This window comes from Salvelinus alpinus, chromosome 3 (assembly GCF_045679555.1).
Source record: "Salvelinus alpinus chromosome 3, SLU_Salpinus.1, whole genome shotgun sequence".
NCBI lineage: Eukaryota > Metazoa > Chordata > Actinopteri > Salmoniformes > Salmonidae > Salvelinus > Salvelinus alpinus.
The window spans coordinates 104,703,882-104,720,645 of NC_092088.1; the positions used below are offsets into that span (position 1 = coordinate 104,703,882).

A 16,764-nucleotide genomic window follows, 5' to 3' on the forward strand; every position below is an offset into this window, starting at 1 on the left:
TGGTTTATTAACAGGAGACTGGTGGTTTATTAACAGGAGACTGGTGGTTTATTAACAGGAGACTGGTTTACTAACAGGAGACTGGTTTACTAACAGGAGACTGGTTTATTAACAGGAGACTGGTTTATTAACAGGAGACTGGTTTATTAACAGGAGACTGGTTTATTAACAGGAGACTGGTTTATTAACAGGAGACTGGTGGTTTATTAACAGGAGACTGGTGGTTTATTAACAGGAGACTGGTTTACTAACAGTAGACTGGTTTATTAACAGGAGACTGGTGGTTTATTAACAGGAGACTGGTGGTTTATTAACAGGAGACTGGTTTATTAACAGGAGACTGGTTTATTAACAGGAGACTGGTGGTTTATTAACAGGAGACTGGTTTATTAACAGGAGACTGGTGGTTTATTAACAGGAGACTGGTTTATTAACAGGAGACTGGTTTATTAACAGGAGACTGGTTTATTAACAGGAGACTGGTTTATTAACAGGAGACTGGTTTATTAACAGGAGACTGGTTTATTAACAGGAGACTGGTTTATTAACAGGAGACTGGTGGTTTATTAACAGGAGACTGGTGGTTTACTAACAGGAGACTGGTTTATTAACAGGAGACTGGTTTACTAACAGGAGACTGGTTTATTAACAGGAGACTGGTTTATTAACAGGAGACTGGTGGTTTATTAACAGGAGACTGGTGGTTTACTAACAGGAGACTGGTGGTTTACTAACAGGAGACTGGTTTACTAACAGGAGACTGGTGGTTTACTAACAGGAGACTGGTTTACTAACAGGAGACTGGTGGTTTACTAACAGGAGACTGGTTTATTAACAGGAGACTGGTTTACTAACAGGAGACTGGTTTATTAACAGGAGACTGGTTTACTAACAGGAGACTGGTTTATTAACAGGAGACTGGTGGTTTATTAACAGGAGACTGGTGGTTTATTAACAGGAGACTGGTTTATTAACAGGAGACTGGTTTATTAACAGGAGACTGGTGGTTTACTAACAGGAGACTGGTGGTTTACTAACAGGAGACTGGTTTATTAACAGGAGACTGGTTTATTAACAGGAGACTGGTTTATTAACAGGAGACTGGTGGTTTATTAACAGGAGACTGGTTTATTAACAGGAGACTGGTGGTTTATTAACAGGAGACTGGTGGTTTATTAACAGGAGACTGGTTTATTAACAGGAGACTGGTTTATTAACAGGAGACTGGTTTATTAACAGGAGACTGGTGGTTTATTAACAGGAGACTGGTTTATTAACAGGAGACTGGTTTATTAACAGGAGACTGGTGGTTTATTAACAGGAGACTGGTTTATTAACAGGAGACTGGTTTATTAACAGGAGACTGGTTTATTAACAGGAGACTGGTTTATTAACAGGAGACTGGTTTATTAACAGGAGACTGGTGGTTTATTAACAGGAGACTGGTTTACTAACAGGAGACTGGTGGTTTACTAACAGGAGACTGGTTTATTAACAGGAGACTGGTTTATTAACAGGAGACTGGTTTATTAACAGGAGACTGGTTTATTAACAGGAGACTGGTGGTTTATTAACAGGAGACTGGTTTACTAACAGGAGACTGGTGGTTTACTAACAGGAGACTGGTTTATTAACAGGAGACTGGTGGTTTATTAACAGGAGACTGGTTTATTAACAGGAGACTGGTTTATTAACAGGAGACTGGTGGTTTATTAACAGGAGACTGGTTTATTAACAGGAGACTGGTTTATTAACAGGAGACTGGTGGTTTATTAACAGGAGACTGGTGGTTTATTAACAGGAGACTGGTTTATTAACAGGAGACTGGTTTATTAACAGGAGACTGGTTTATTAACAGGAGACTGGTTTACTAACAGGAGACTGGTTTATTAACAGGAGACTGGTTTATTAACAGGAGACTGGTTTATTAACAGGAGACTGGTTTATTAACAGGAGACTGGTTTATTAACAGGAGACTGGTTTATTAACAGGAGACTGGTTTATTAACAGGAGACTGGTTTATTAACAGGAGACTGGTTTATTAACAGGAGACTGGTTTACTAACAGGAGACTGGTTTATTAACAGGAGACTGGTTTATTAACAGGAGACTGGTTTATTAACAGGAGACTGGTTTATTAACAGGAGACTGGTTTACTAACAGGAGACTGGTTTATTAACAGGAGACTGGTTTATTAACAGGAGACTGGTTTATTAACAGGAGACTGGTTTATTAACAGGAGACTGGTTTACTAACAGGAGACTGGTGGTTTATTAACAGGAGACTGGTGGTTTATTAACAGGAGACTGGTGGTTTATTAACAGGAGACTGGTGGTTTATTAACAGGAGACTGGTGGTTTATTAACAGGAGACTGGTGGTTTATTAACAGGAGACTGGTTTATTAACAGGAGACTGGTGGTTTATTAACAGGAGACTGGTGTATTAACAGGAGACTGGTGGTTTATTAACAGGAGACTGGTGGTTTATTAACAGGAGACTGGTTTATTAACAGGAGACTGGTTTATTAACAGGAGACTGGTTTATTAACAGGAGACTGGTTTATTAACAGGAGACTGGTTTATTAACAGGAGACTGGTTTATTAACAGGAGACTGGTTTATTAACAGGAGACTGGTGGTTTATTAACAGGAGACTGGTGGTTTATTAACAGGAGACTGGTTTATTAACAGGAGACTGGTGGTTTATTAACAGGAGACTGGTGGTTTATTAACAGGAGACTGGTGGTTTATTAACAGGAGACTGGTTTACTAACAGGAGACTGGTGGTTTATTAACAGGAGACTGGTTTATTAACAGGAGACTGGTTTATTAACAGGAGACTGGTTTATTAACAGGAGACTGGTGGTTTATTAACAGGAGACTGGTTTATTAACAGGAGACTGGTGGTTTATTAACAGGAGACTGGTGGTTTATTAACAGGAGACTGGTTTATTAACAGGAGACTGGTTTATTAACAGGAGACTGGTTTATTAACAGGAGACTGGTGGTTTATTAACAGGAGACTGGTTTATTAACAGGAGACTGGTTTATTAACAGGAGACTGGTTTATTAACAGGAGACTGGTTTATTAACAGGAGACTGGTTTACTAACAGGAGACTGGTTTATTAACAGGAGACTGGTGGTTTACTAACAGGAGACTGGTGGTTTACTAACAGGAGACTGGTTTAATAACAGGAGACTGGTTTATTAACAGGAGACTGGTGTATTAACAGGAGACTGGTGGTTTATTAACAGGAGACTGGTGGTTTATTAACAGGAGACTGGTGGTTTACTAACAGGAGACTGGTTTACTAACAGGAGACTGGTTTATTAACAGGAGACTGGTTTATTAACAGGAGACTGGTGGTTTATTAACAGGAGACTGGTGGTTTATTAACAGGAGACTGGTTTATTAACAGGAGACTGGTTTATTAACAGGAGACTGGTTTATTAACAGGAGACTGGTTTATTAACAGGAGACTGGTGGTTTATTAACAGGAGACTGGTTTATTAACAGGAGACTGGTTTACTAACAGGAGACTGCTGGTTTATTAACAGGAGACTGGTTTATTAACAGGAGACTGGTGGTTTATTAACAGGAGACTGGTGGTTTATTAACAGGAGACTGGTTTATTAACAGGAGACTGGTTTATTAACAGGAGACTGGTGGTTTATTAACAGGAGACTGGTTTATTAACAGGAGACTGGTGGTTTACTAACAGGAGACTGGTGGTTTACTAACAGGAGACTGGTTTACTAACAGGAGACTGGTTTATTAACAGGAGACTGGTGGTTTACTAACATGAGACTGGTGGTTTATTAACAGGAGACTGGTTTATTAACAGGAGACTGGTTTATTAACAGGAGACTGGTGGTTTACTAACAGGAGACTGGTGGTTTATTAACAGGAGACTGGTGGTTTATTAACAGGAGACTGGTGGTTTATTAACAGGAGACTGGTTTATTAACAGGAGACTGGTTTATTAACAGGAGACTGGTTTACTAACAGGAGACTGGTGGTTTATTAACAGGAGACTGGTGGTTTATTAACAGGAGACTGGTTTATTAACAGGAGACTGGTGGTTTATTAACAGGAGACTGGTGGTTTATTAACAGGAGACTGGTGGTTTATTAACAGGAGACTGGTTTATTAACAGGAGACTGGTTTATTAACAGGAGACTGGTTTATTAACAGGAGACTGGTTTACTAACAGGAGACTGGTTTATTAACAGGAGACTGGTTTATTAACAGGAGACTGGTTTACTAACAGGAGACTGGTTTATTAACAGGAGACTGGTGGTTTAATAACAGGAGACTGGTTTACTAACAGGAGACTGGTTTATTAACAGGAGACTGGTGGTTTATTAACAGGAGACTGGTTTACTAACAGGAGACTGGTGGTTTAACAGGAGACTGGTGGTTTACTAACAGGAGACTGGTGGTTTACTAACAGGAGACTGGTGGTTTACTAACATGAGACTGGTGGTTTATTAACAGGAGACTGGTGGTTTATTAACAGGAGACTGGTGGTTTATTAACAGGAGACTGGTGGTTTATTAACAGGAGACTGGTGGTTTATTAACAGGAGACTGGTTTATTAACAGGAGACTGGTGGTTTACTAACAGGAGACTGGTGGTTTATTAACAGGAGACTGGTGGTTTATTAACAGGAGACTGGTGGTTTATTAACAGGAGACTGGTGGTTTATTAACAGGAGACTGGTGGTTTATTAACAGGAGACTGGTTTATTAACATGAGACTGGTGGTTTACTAACAGGAGACTGGTGGTTTATTAACAGGAGACTGGTGGTTTATTAACAGGAGACTGGTGGTTTACTAACAGGAGACTGGTGGTTTACTAACAGGAGACTGGTGGTTTATTAACAGGAGACTGGTGGTTTATTAACAGGAGACTGGTGGTTTATTAACAGGAGACTGGTGGTTTATTAACAGGAGACTGGTGGTTTATTAACAGGAGACTGGTGGTTTACTAACAGGAGACTGGTGGTTTATTAACAGGAGACTGGTGGTTTACTAACAGGAGACTGGTGGTTTATTAACAGGAGACTGGTGGTTTATTAACAGGAGACTGGTGGTTTATTAACAGGAGACTGGTTTATTAACAGGAGACTGGTGGTTTATTAACAGGAGACTGGTGGTTTATTAACAGGAGACTGGTGGTTTATTAACAGGAGACTGGTGGTTTACTAACAGGAGACTGGTGGTTTATTAACAGGAGACTGGTGGTTTATTAACAGGAGACTGGTGGTTTATTAACAGGAGACTGGTGGTTTAATAACAGGAGACTGGGTTTATTAACAGGAGACTGGTGGTTTATTAACAGGAGACTGGTTTATTAACAGGAGACTGGTGGTTTACTAACAGGAGACTGGTTTATTAACAGGAGACTGGTGGTTTACTAACAGGAGACTGGTTTATTAACAGGAGACTGGTTTATTAACAGGAGACTGGTTTATTAACAGGAGACTGGTTTTACTAACAGGAGACTGGTGGTTTATTAACAGGAGACTGGTTTATTAACAGGAGACTGGTTTATTAACAGGAGACTGGTGGTTTATTAACAGGAGACTGGTGGTTTATTAACAGGAGACTGGTTTATTAACAGGAGACTGGTGGTGGTTTATTAACAGGAGACTGGTTTATTAACAGGAGACTGGTTTACTAACAGGAGACTGGTTTATTAACAGGAGACTGGTGGTTTATTAACAGGAGACTGGTTTATTAACAGGAGACTGGTGGTTTATTAACAGGAGACTGGTGGTTTATTAACAGGAGACTGGTGGTTTATTAACAGGAGACTGGTTTATTAACAGGAGACTGGTTTATTAACAGGAGACTGGTTTATTAACAGGAGACTGGTTTATTAACAGGAGACTGGTTTATTAACAGGAGACTGGTTTATTAACAGGAGACTGGTTTACTAACAGGAGACTGGTTTATTAACAGGAGACTGGTGGTTTATTAACAGGAGACTGGTTTATTAACAGGAGACTGGTTTATTAACAGGAGACTGGTGGTTTATTAACAGGAGACTGGTTTACTAACAGGAGACTGGTGGTTTATTAACAGGAGACTGGTGGTTTACTAACAGGAGACTGGTGGTTTACTAACAGGAGACTGGTGGTTTATTAACAGGAGACTGGTGGTTTATTAACAGGAGACTGGTGGTTTATTAACAGGAGACTGGTGGTTTATTAACAGGAGACTGGTGGTTTATTAACAGGAGACTGGTGGTTTATTAACAGGAGACTGGTTTATTAACAGGAGACTGGTGGTTTATTAACAGGAGACTGGTGGTTTATTAACAGGAGACTGGTGGTTTATTAACAGGAGACTGGTGGTTTATTAACAGGAGACTGGTGGTTTATTAACAGGAGACTGGTGGTTTATTAACAGGAGACTGGTTTATTAACAGGAGACTGGTGGTTTATTAACAGGAGACTGGTGGTTTATTAACAGGAGACTGGTGGTTTATTAACAGGAGACTGGTGGTTTACTAACAGGAGACTGGTGGTTTACTAACAGGAGACTGGTGGTTTATTAACAGGAGACTGGTGGTTTATTAACAGGAGACTGGTGGTTTATTAACAGGAGACTGGTGGTTTACTAACAGGAGACTGGTGGTTTACTAACAGGAGACTGGTGGTTTATTAACAGGAGACTGGTGGTTTATTAACAGGAGACTGGTGGTTTATTAACAGGAGACTGGTGGTTTATTAACAGGAGACTGGTGGTTTATTAACAGGAGACTGGTGGTTTACTAACAGGAGACTGGTTTATTAACAGGAGACTGGTGGTTTATTAACAGGAGACTGGTGGTTTATTAACAGGAGACTGGTGGTTTACTAACAGGAGACTGGTGGTTTACTAACAGGAGACTGGTGGTTTATTAACATGAGACTGGTGGTTTATTAACAGGAGACTGGTGGTTTACTAACAGGAGACTGGTGGTTTACTAACAGGAGACTGGTGGTTTACTAACAGGAGACTGGTGGTTTATTAACAGGAGACTGGTTTATTAACAGGAGACTGGTGGTTTACTAACAGGAGACTGGTTTATTAACATGAGACTGGTGGTTTATTAACAGGAGACTGGTGGTTTATTAACAGGAGACTGGTGGTTTATTAACAGGAGACTGGTGGTTTATTAACAGGAGACTGGTGGTTTACTAACAGGAGACTGGTGGTTTATTAACAGGAGACTGGTGGTTTATTAACAGGAGACTGGTGGTTTATTAACAGGAGACTGGTGGTTTATTAACAGGAGACTGGTGGTTTATTAACAGGAGACTGGTTTATTAACAGGAGACTGGTGGTTTATTAACAGGAGACTGGTGGTTTACTAACAGGAGACTGGTGGTTTATTAACAGGAGACTGGTGGTTTACTAACAGGAGACTGGTTTATTAACAGGAGACTGGTGGTTTATTAACAGGAGACTGGTGGTTTATTAACAGGAGACTGGTGGTTTATTAACAGGAGACTGGTGGTTTACTAACAGGAGACTGGTGGTTTATTAACAGGAGACTGGTGGTTTACTAACAGGAGACTGGTGGTTTATTAACAGGAGACTGGTGGTTTATTAACAGGAGACTGGTGGTTTACTAACAGGAGACTGGTGGTTTATTAACAGGAGACTGGTGGTTTATTAACAGGAGACTGGTGGTTTACTAACAGGAGACTGGTGGTTTACTAACAGGAGACTGGTGGTTTATTAACAGGAGACTGGTGGTTTACTAACAGGAGACTGGTGGTTTATTAACAGGAGACTGGTGGTTTACTAACAGGAGACTGGTGGTTTACTAACAGGAGACTGGTGGTTTATTAACAGGAGACTGGTGGTTTATTAACAGGAGACTGGTGGTTTATTAACAGGAGACTGGTGGTTTATTAACAGGAGACTGGTGGTTTATTAACAGGAGACTGGTGGTTTACTAACAGGAGACTGGTGGTTTATTAACAGGAGACTGGTGGTTTATTAACAGGAGACTGGTGGTTTATTAACAGGAGACTGGTGGTTTACTAACATGAGACTGGTGGTTTATTAACAGGAGACTGGTGGTTTATTAACAGGAGACTGGTGGTTTACTAACAGGAGACTGGTGGTTTACTAACATGAGACTGGTTTATTAACAGGAGACTGGTGGTTTATTAACAGGAGACTGGTGGTTTACTAACATGAGACTGGTTTATTAACAGGAGACTGGTGGTTTATTAACAGGAGACTGGTGGTTTACTAACAGGAGACTGGTTTATTAACAGGAGACTGGTGGTTTATTAACATGAGACTGGTGGTTTATTAACAGGAGACTGGTGGTTTACTAACAGGAGACTGGTGGTTTATTAACAGGAGACTGGTGGTTTATTAACAGGAGACTGGTGGTTTATTAACAGGAGACTGGTGGTTTATTAACAGGAGACTGGTGGTTTATTAACAGGAGACTGGTGGTTTACTAACAGGAGACTGGTGGTTTACTAACAGGAGACTGGTGGTTTACTAACAGGAGACTGGTGGTTTATTAACAGGAGACTGGTGGTTTACTAACAGGAGACTGGTGGTTTACTAACAGGAGACTGGTGGTTTACTAACAGGAGACTGGTGGTTTATTAACAGGAGACTGGTGGTTTACTAACAGGAGACTGGTGGTTTAATAACAGGAGACTGGTGGTTTACTAACAGGAGACTGGTGGTTTATTAACAGGAGACTGGTGGTTTACTAACAGGAGACTGGTGGTTTACTAACAGGAGACTGGTGGTTTACTAACAGGAGACTGGTGGTTTACTAACAGGAGACTGGTGGTTTACTAACAGGAGACTGGTGGTTTAATAACAGGAGACTGGTGGTTTACTAACAGGAGACTGGTGGTTTACTAACAGGAGACTGGTGGTTTAATAACAGGAGACTGGTGGTTTATTAACAGGAGACTGGTGGTTTAATAACAGGAGACTGGTGGTTTATTAACAGGAGACTGGTGGTTTACTAACAGGAGACTGGTGGTTTAATAACAGGAGACTGGTGGTTTATTAACAGGAGACTGGTGGTTTAATAACAGGAGACTGGTGGTTTATTAACAGGAGACTGGTGGTTTAATAACAGGAGACTGGTGGTTTAATAACAGGAGACTGGTGGTTTATTAACAGGAGACTGGTGGTTTAATAACAGGAGACTGGTGGTTTATTAACAGGAGACTGGTGGTTTACTAACATGAGACTGGTGGTTTATTAACAGGAGACTGGTGGTTTATTAACAGGAGACTGGTGGTTTATTAACAGGAGACTGGTGGTTTATTAACAGGAGACTGGTGGTTTACTAACAGGAGACTGGTGGTTTATTAACAGGAGACTGGTGGTTTACTAACAGGAGACTGGTGGTTTATTAACAGGAGACTGGTGGTTTATTAACAGGAGACTGGTGGTTTACTAACATGAGACTGGTGGTTTATTAACAGGAGACTGGTGGTTTATTAACAGGAGACTGGTGGTTTACTAACAGGAGACTGGTGGTTTACTAACATGAGACTGGTGGTTTAATAACAGGAGACTGGTGGTTTACTAACATGAGACTGGTGGTTTATTAACAGGAGACTGGTGGTTTACTAACAGGAGACTGGTGGTTTACTAACATGAGACTGGTGGTTTACTAACAGGAGACTGGTGGTTTATTAACAGGAGACTGGTGGTTTATTAACAGGAGACTGGTGGTTTATTAACAGGAGACTGGTGGTTTATTAACATGAGACTGGTGCTTTAATAACAGGAGACTGCTGGTTTACTAACATGAGACTGGTGGTTTATTAACAGGAGACTGGTGGTTTACTAACATGAGACTGGTGGTTTACTAACAGGAGACTGGTGGTTTACTAACAGGAGACTGGTGGTTTACTAACAGGAGACTGGTGGTTTACTAACAGGAGACTGGTGGTTTATTAACAGGAGACTGGTGGTTTATTAACAGGAGACTGGTGGTTTATTAACAGGAGACTGCTGGTTTATTAACAGGAGACTGGTGGTTTATTAACAGGAGACTGGTGGTTTATTAACAGGAGACTGGTGGTTTACTAACATGAGACTGGTGGTTTAATAACAGGAGACTGCTGGTTTATTAACAGGAGACTGGTGGTTTACTAACATGAGACTGGTGGTTTACTAACAGGAGACTGGTGGTTTACTAACATGAGACTGGTGGTTTACTAACAGGAGACTGGTGGTTTACTAACATGAGACTGGTGGTTTACTAACAGGAGACTGGTGGTTTACTAACAGGAGACTGGTGGTTTACTAACAGGAGACTGGTGGTTTACTAACATGAGACTGGTGGTTTACTAACAGGAGACTGGTGGTTTACTAACAGGAGACTGGTGGTTTACTAACAGGAGACTGGTGGTTTATTAACAGGAGACTGGTGGTTTACTAACATGAGACTGGTGGTTTACTAACATGAGACTGGTGGTTTATTAACAGGAGACTGGTGGTTTACTAACATGAGACTGGTGGTTTACTAACATGAGACTGGTGGTTTACTAACATGAGACTGGTGGTTTATTAACAGGAGACTGGTGGTTTACTAACATGAGACTGGTGGTTTACTAACATGAGACTGGTGGTTTACTAACAGGAGACTGCTGGTTTACTAACATGAGACTGGTGGTTTACTAACAGGAGACTGGTGGTTTACTAACATGAGACTGGTGGTTTACTAACAGGAGACTGCTGGTTTACTAGGACATAGGCACAGACACATGATAACATATGCACTATACACACACTTACACATGGATTTTTTGTTGTAGATATATGGTAATAGAGTAGGGGACTGAGGGCACAGACTTAATATGCTCTGAAATCTGTTGTGAATGTATTGTAATGTTTTTTAAATTGTATAAACTGCTTTAATTTTGCTGGACCCCAGGAAGAGTAGCTGCTGCCTTGGCAGGAACTGATGGGGATCCATAATAAACCCCAGGAAGAGTAGGTGCTGCCTTGGCAGGAACTAATGGGGATCCATAATAAACCTCAGGAAGAGTAGCTGCTGCCTTGACAGGAACTAATGGGGATCCATAATAAACCCCAGGAAGAGTAGCTGCTGCCTTGGCAGGAACTAATGGGGATCCATAATAAACCCCAGGAAGAGTAGCTGCTGCCTTGGCAGGAACTAATGGGGATCCATAATAAACCCCAGGAAGAGTAGCTGCTGCCTTGGCAGGAACTAATGGGGATCCATAATAAACCCCAGGAAGAGTAGCTGCTGCCTTGGCAGGAACTAACGGGGATCCATAATAAACCCCAGGAAGAGTAGCTGCTGCCTTGGCAGGAACTAATGGGGATCCATAATAAACCCCAGGAAGAGTAGCTGCTGCCTTGGCAGGAACTAATGGGGATCCATAATAAACCTCAGGAAGAGTAGCTGCTGCCTTGACAGGAACTAATGGGGATCCATAATAAACCCCAGGAAGAGTAGCTGCTGCCTTGGCAGGAACTAATGGGGATCCATAATAAACCCCAGGAAGAGTAGCTGCTGCCTTGGCAGGAACTAATGGGGATCCATAATAAACCCCAGGAAGAGTAGCTGCTGCCTTGGCAGGAACTAATGGGGATCCATAATAAACCCCAGGAAGAGTAGCTGCTGCCTTGGCAGGAACTAATGGGGATCCATAATAAATACAAATACAAATACCCTATTTTGAGAGTAAAATACAACAGAAATAGCCTACTTGTCAACCTCAAATTTATGGCAATCACTGGATTAGGTTGTATATCAAAATATGTTGAATCATGCATTCCTGCTCTGACAGATGTAACGACTTATTTACTGAATACCATGTGAGTAGTCAATTACACCTCTTAATAAAGCATTATGATGACTTTATAATGACTTAATAATGACTTAATAATGACTTTGTAATGACTTTATAATGACTTTATAATGACTTTACAATGACTTAATAATGACTTTATAATGACTTTATAATGACTTTACAGTGACTTTACAGTGACTTTATAATGACTTAACAATGACTTTGTAATGACTTTATCATGACGTTATAAGATGACTCAAATGTATTCTATTGTATGACGCTACTTATTTTTTTTGGGGGGTGCCAACAAATCATGGGCTGGTACCACCAAATCATGGGCTGGTATCACCAAATCATGGGCTGGTACCACCAAATCATGGGCTGGTACCACCAAATCATGGGCTGGTACCACCAAATCATGGGCTGGTACCACCAAATCATGGACTGGTACCACCAAATCATGGACTGGTACCACCAAATCATGGGCTGGTACCACCAAATCATGGGCTGGTACCACCAAATCATGGGCTGGTACCACCAAATCATGGACTGGTACCACCAAATCATGGGCTGGTACCACCAAATCATGGACTGGTGCCACCAAATCATTGACTGGTACCACCAAATCATGGACTGGTACCACCAAATCATGGGCTGGTACCACCAAATCATGGGCTGGTACCACCAAATCATGGACTGGTGCCACCAAATCATGGGCTGGTGCCACCAAATCATGGACTGGTGCCACCAAATCATGGGCTGGTACCACCAAATCATGGACTGGTGCCAACAAATCATGGGCTGGTTTTGCCAACTAAAAAAGTTAGTTGCCCCAGTGAGACCAGGGAAAAATGTTGGTCTGGAGCCCTGCGCTTACAAGAGATAAGAACATGATTGAAAAGACAACATGACTTAAACATTTAATATGAGCATTCCCCCCTGTCCTTACTTATCCTCAGGTGGTGCTGCCCATGCTATGCAGCTACATGTCTCACTGGTGGGAACACGGCCCAGAGAACAACCCTCCAGAGACTGCAGACAGCTGCTGTACTCACCTCACCTCAGACCACATGAATAGTCTACTGGGCAACATCCTGAAGATCATCTACAATAACCTGGGGATCGACGAGGGGGCCTGGATGAAACGACTCGCAGGTAGAGACACACCTTTTTTACCTACCACATGGTCAAAATAACTTTAGCCTACTTGTCAATGTCTTGGTTGTTATGTGTGTGTGTAGTTACCACGACATCGTACGTCGTCAGAGAGGATCGTCAGCATTTAATCATATATGCACATAGAATTGAATTCCACTGTTTGTACTGAAACTGTCTGCCTCAGGAAGAAGCCCACTGTGGGCAGGCCACTCAGTAGCATTGAGTCAGAAGAAGCCCACTGTGGGCAGGCCACTCAGTAGCATTGAGTCAGAAGAAGCCCACTGTGGGCAGGCCACTCTGTAGCATTTAGTCAGAAGAAGTCCACTGTGAGCAGGCCACTCAGTAGCATTAGGTCAGAAGTAGCCCACTGTGGGCAGGCCACTCAGTAGCATTGAGTCAGAAGTAGCCCACTGTGGGCAGGCCACTCAGTAGCATTGAGTCAGAAGTAGCCCACTGTGGGCAGGCCACTCAGTAGCATTGAGTCAGAAGAAGTCCACTGTGGGCAGGCCACTCAGTAGCATTGAGTCAGAAGAAGCCCACTGTGGGCAGGCCACTCTGTAGCATTTAGTCAGAAGAAGTCCACTGTGGGCAGGCCACTCTGTAGCATTGAGTCAGAAGAAGTCCACTGTGGGCAGGCCACTCAGTAGCATTGAGTCAGAAGAAGCCCACTGTGGGCAGGCCACTCAGTAGCATTGAGTCAGAAGAAGCCCACTGTGGGCAGGCCACTCAGTAGCATTGAGTCAGAAGAAGCCCACTGTGGGCAGGCCACTCAGTAGCATTGAGTCAGAAGAAGCCCTCTGTGGGCAGGCCACTCAGTAGCATTGAGTCAGAAGGAGCCCACTGTGGGCAGGCCACTCAGTAGCATTGAGTCAGAAGAAGCCCACTGTGGGCAGGCCACTCAGTAGCATTGAGTCAGAAGAAGCCCACTGTGGACAGGCCACTCAGTAGCATTGAGTCAGAAGAAGCCGACTGTGGACAGGCCACTCAGTAGCATTGAGTCAGAAGAAGCCCTATGTGGGCAGGCCACTCAGTAGCATTGAGTCAGAAGAAGTCCACTGTGGGCAGGCCACTCAGTAGCATTGAGTCAGAAGAAGTCCACTGTGGGCAGGCCACTCAGTAGCATTGAGTCAGAAGAAGTCCACTGTGGACAGGCCACTCAGTAGCATTGAGTCAGAAGAAGTCCACTGTGGACAGGCCACTCAGTAGCATTGAGTCAGAAGAAGTCCACTGTGGGCAGGCCACTCAGTAGCATTGAGTCAGAAGAAGCCCACTGTGGGCAGGCCACTCAGTAGCATTGAGTCAGAAGAAGCCCACTGTGGGCAGGCCACTCTGTAGCATTGAGTCAGAAGAAGTCCACTGTGGGCAGGCCACTCAGTAGCATTGAGTCAGAAGGAGCCCACTGTGGGCAGGCCACTCAGTAGCATTGAGTCAGAAGAAGCCCACTGTGGGCAGGCCACTCAGTAGCATTGAGTCAGAAGAAGTCCACTGTGGGCAGGCCACTCAGTAGCATTGAGTCAGAAGAAGTCCACTGTGGGCAGGCCACTCAGTAGCATTGAGTCAGAAGAAGCCCACTGTGGGCAGGCCACTCAGTAGCATTGAGTCAGAAGAAGCCCACTGTGGACAGGCCACTCAGTAGCATTGAGTCAGAAGAAGCCCTCTGTGGGCAGGCCACTCAGTAGCATTGAGTCAGAAGAAGCCCTCTGTGGGCAGGCCACTCAGTAGCATTGAGTCAGAAGAAGTCCACTGTGGGCAGGCCACTCAGTAGCATTGAGTCAGAAGAAGCCCACTGTGGGCAGGCCACTCAGTAGCATTGAGTCAGAAGAAGCCCACTGTGGGCAGGCCACTCAGTAGCATTGAGTCAGAAGAAGCCCACTGTGGGCAGGCCACTCAGTAGCATTGAGTCAGAAGAAGCCCACTGTGGGCAGGCCACTCAGTAGCATTGAGTCAGAAGAAGCCCACTGTGGGCAGGCCACTCTGTAGCATTGAGTCAGAAGAAGCCCACTGTGGGCAGGCCACTCAGTAGCATTGAGTCAGAAGAAGTCCACTGTGGGCAGGCCACTCAGTAGCATTGAGTCAGAAGAAGCCCACTGTGGGCAGGCCACTCAGTAGCATTGAGTCAGAAGAAGTCCACTGTGGGCAGGCCACTCAGTAGCATTGAGTCAGAAGAAGCCCACTGTGGGCAGGCCACTCAGTAGCATTGAGTCAGAAGAAGCCCACTGTGGGCAGGCCACTCAGTAGCATTGAGTCAGAAGAAGCCCACTGTGGGCAGGCCACTCAGTAGCATTGAGTCAGAAGAAGTCCACTGTGGGCAGGCCACTCAGTAGCATTGAGTCAGAAGAAGCCCACTGTGGGCAGGCCACTCAGTAGCATTGAGTCAGAAGAAGTCCACTGTGGGCAGGCCACTCAGTAGCATTTAGTCAGAAGAAGTCCACTGTGGGCAGGCCACTCAGTAGCATTGAGTCAGAAGAAGCCCACTGTGGGCAGGCCACTCAGTAGCATTTAGTCAGAAGAAGCCCTATGTGGGCAGGCCACTCAGTAGCATTGAGTCAGAAGAAGCCCACTGTGGGCAGGCCACTCAGTAGCATTGAGTCAGAAGAAGTCCACTGTGGGCAGGCCACTCAGTAGCATTTAGTCAGAAGAAGTCCACTGTGGGCAGGCCACTCAGTAGCATTGAGTCAGAAGTAAATGTCATTGACATGTTCAACCTCGGATCATTAAAAACAATCAAACAACCCAGAAAAGGACTAACAATATAGCCCATGTTAACATATGTAGCCTGAGAAACAAGGTTCATGACATTAACAATTAACATCAGAACACATTCATATTCTGGCCATCTGCCCAACAATAGCAGAGCCCTCTTTAATGGTTCAACACAGCTGACCAATCAGATGGTCACCAGTGCTTAGCAAACGTTTGGAGAGAAAACAAATTGTGTTTGACCAAATACAGGTATTTTACAGAAAACAAAATGAACAACAGACTTTCAGCATGCTTTTAGGGAAGGGCACTCAACATGCTCGGCACTGACACAAATGACTGATGATTGGCTGAAAGAAATTGATAGAAAAAAATATTGTGCGAGCTGTTTTGTTCGACTTCAGTGTCGTTTTTTGATATCATTGATCATAACCTATTGTTTAAAAAAATGTAGGTGTTATGGGAAAGCATCCTCTACCTTATTATGGATTGAGAGTTACCTATCTAATAGAACATTAGAGTTTTTTTGTTAATGGAAGCCTCTCTAATACAAATTCAGTTGAGTGCGGTGTACCACAGGGCAGCTGGCTAGGGCCATTATTGTTTTCTGTTTTTTACTAATGGCCTCCCACTGACCTTGAATAAAGCCTGTGTGTCTATGTACGCTGACGACTAAACCGTATAGATGTCGGCTGCAACAATTAAAATAAATAACTGGCACCCTTAACATAGAGCTCCTGTCAGTTTTAGAATGGGGTAACTAGCAATAGGCTGGTGTTAAATATCTCAAAAACAAAAAGCATTGTTTTTTGGGATAAATCACTCGCTCAACATTTACGGTGCATTTGGAAAGTATTCGGACCCCTTGACTTTTTCCACACTTTGTTACGCTACAACCTTATTCTAAAATGGATTAAATGTTTTTTTCCCCTCATCAATCTACACACAATACCCCATAATGACATCACAATACCCCATAATGACAAAGCAAAAACAGGTTTTAGAAACAAGATTCTTGGTGGTTCTGACCTTCCATTTAAGAATAATGGAGGCCACTGTGTTCTTGGTGACCTTCAATGCTGCAGAAATG

General features: G+C 43.1%; 1 protein-coding gene across 6 annotated transcripts in view; it reads left to right on the forward strand.

Moving 5' to 3' along the window:
• LOC139571652 (ryanodine receptor 2-like) overlaps nucleotides 1-16,764 on the forward strand; it is a 216,717-nt gene that overhangs the window by 108,326 nt on the left and 91,627 nt on the right. For all 6 annotated transcript variants that reach the window (XM_071394720.1, XM_071394716.1, XM_071394717.1 and 3 more), the window contains one exon: nucleotides 12,776-12,971. In XM_071394720.1, coding sequence (XP_071250821.1) covers nucleotides 12,776-12,971 — 196 coding nt within the window. The remainder of the gene's footprint in view (nucleotides 1-12,775; nucleotides 12,972-16,764) is intronic.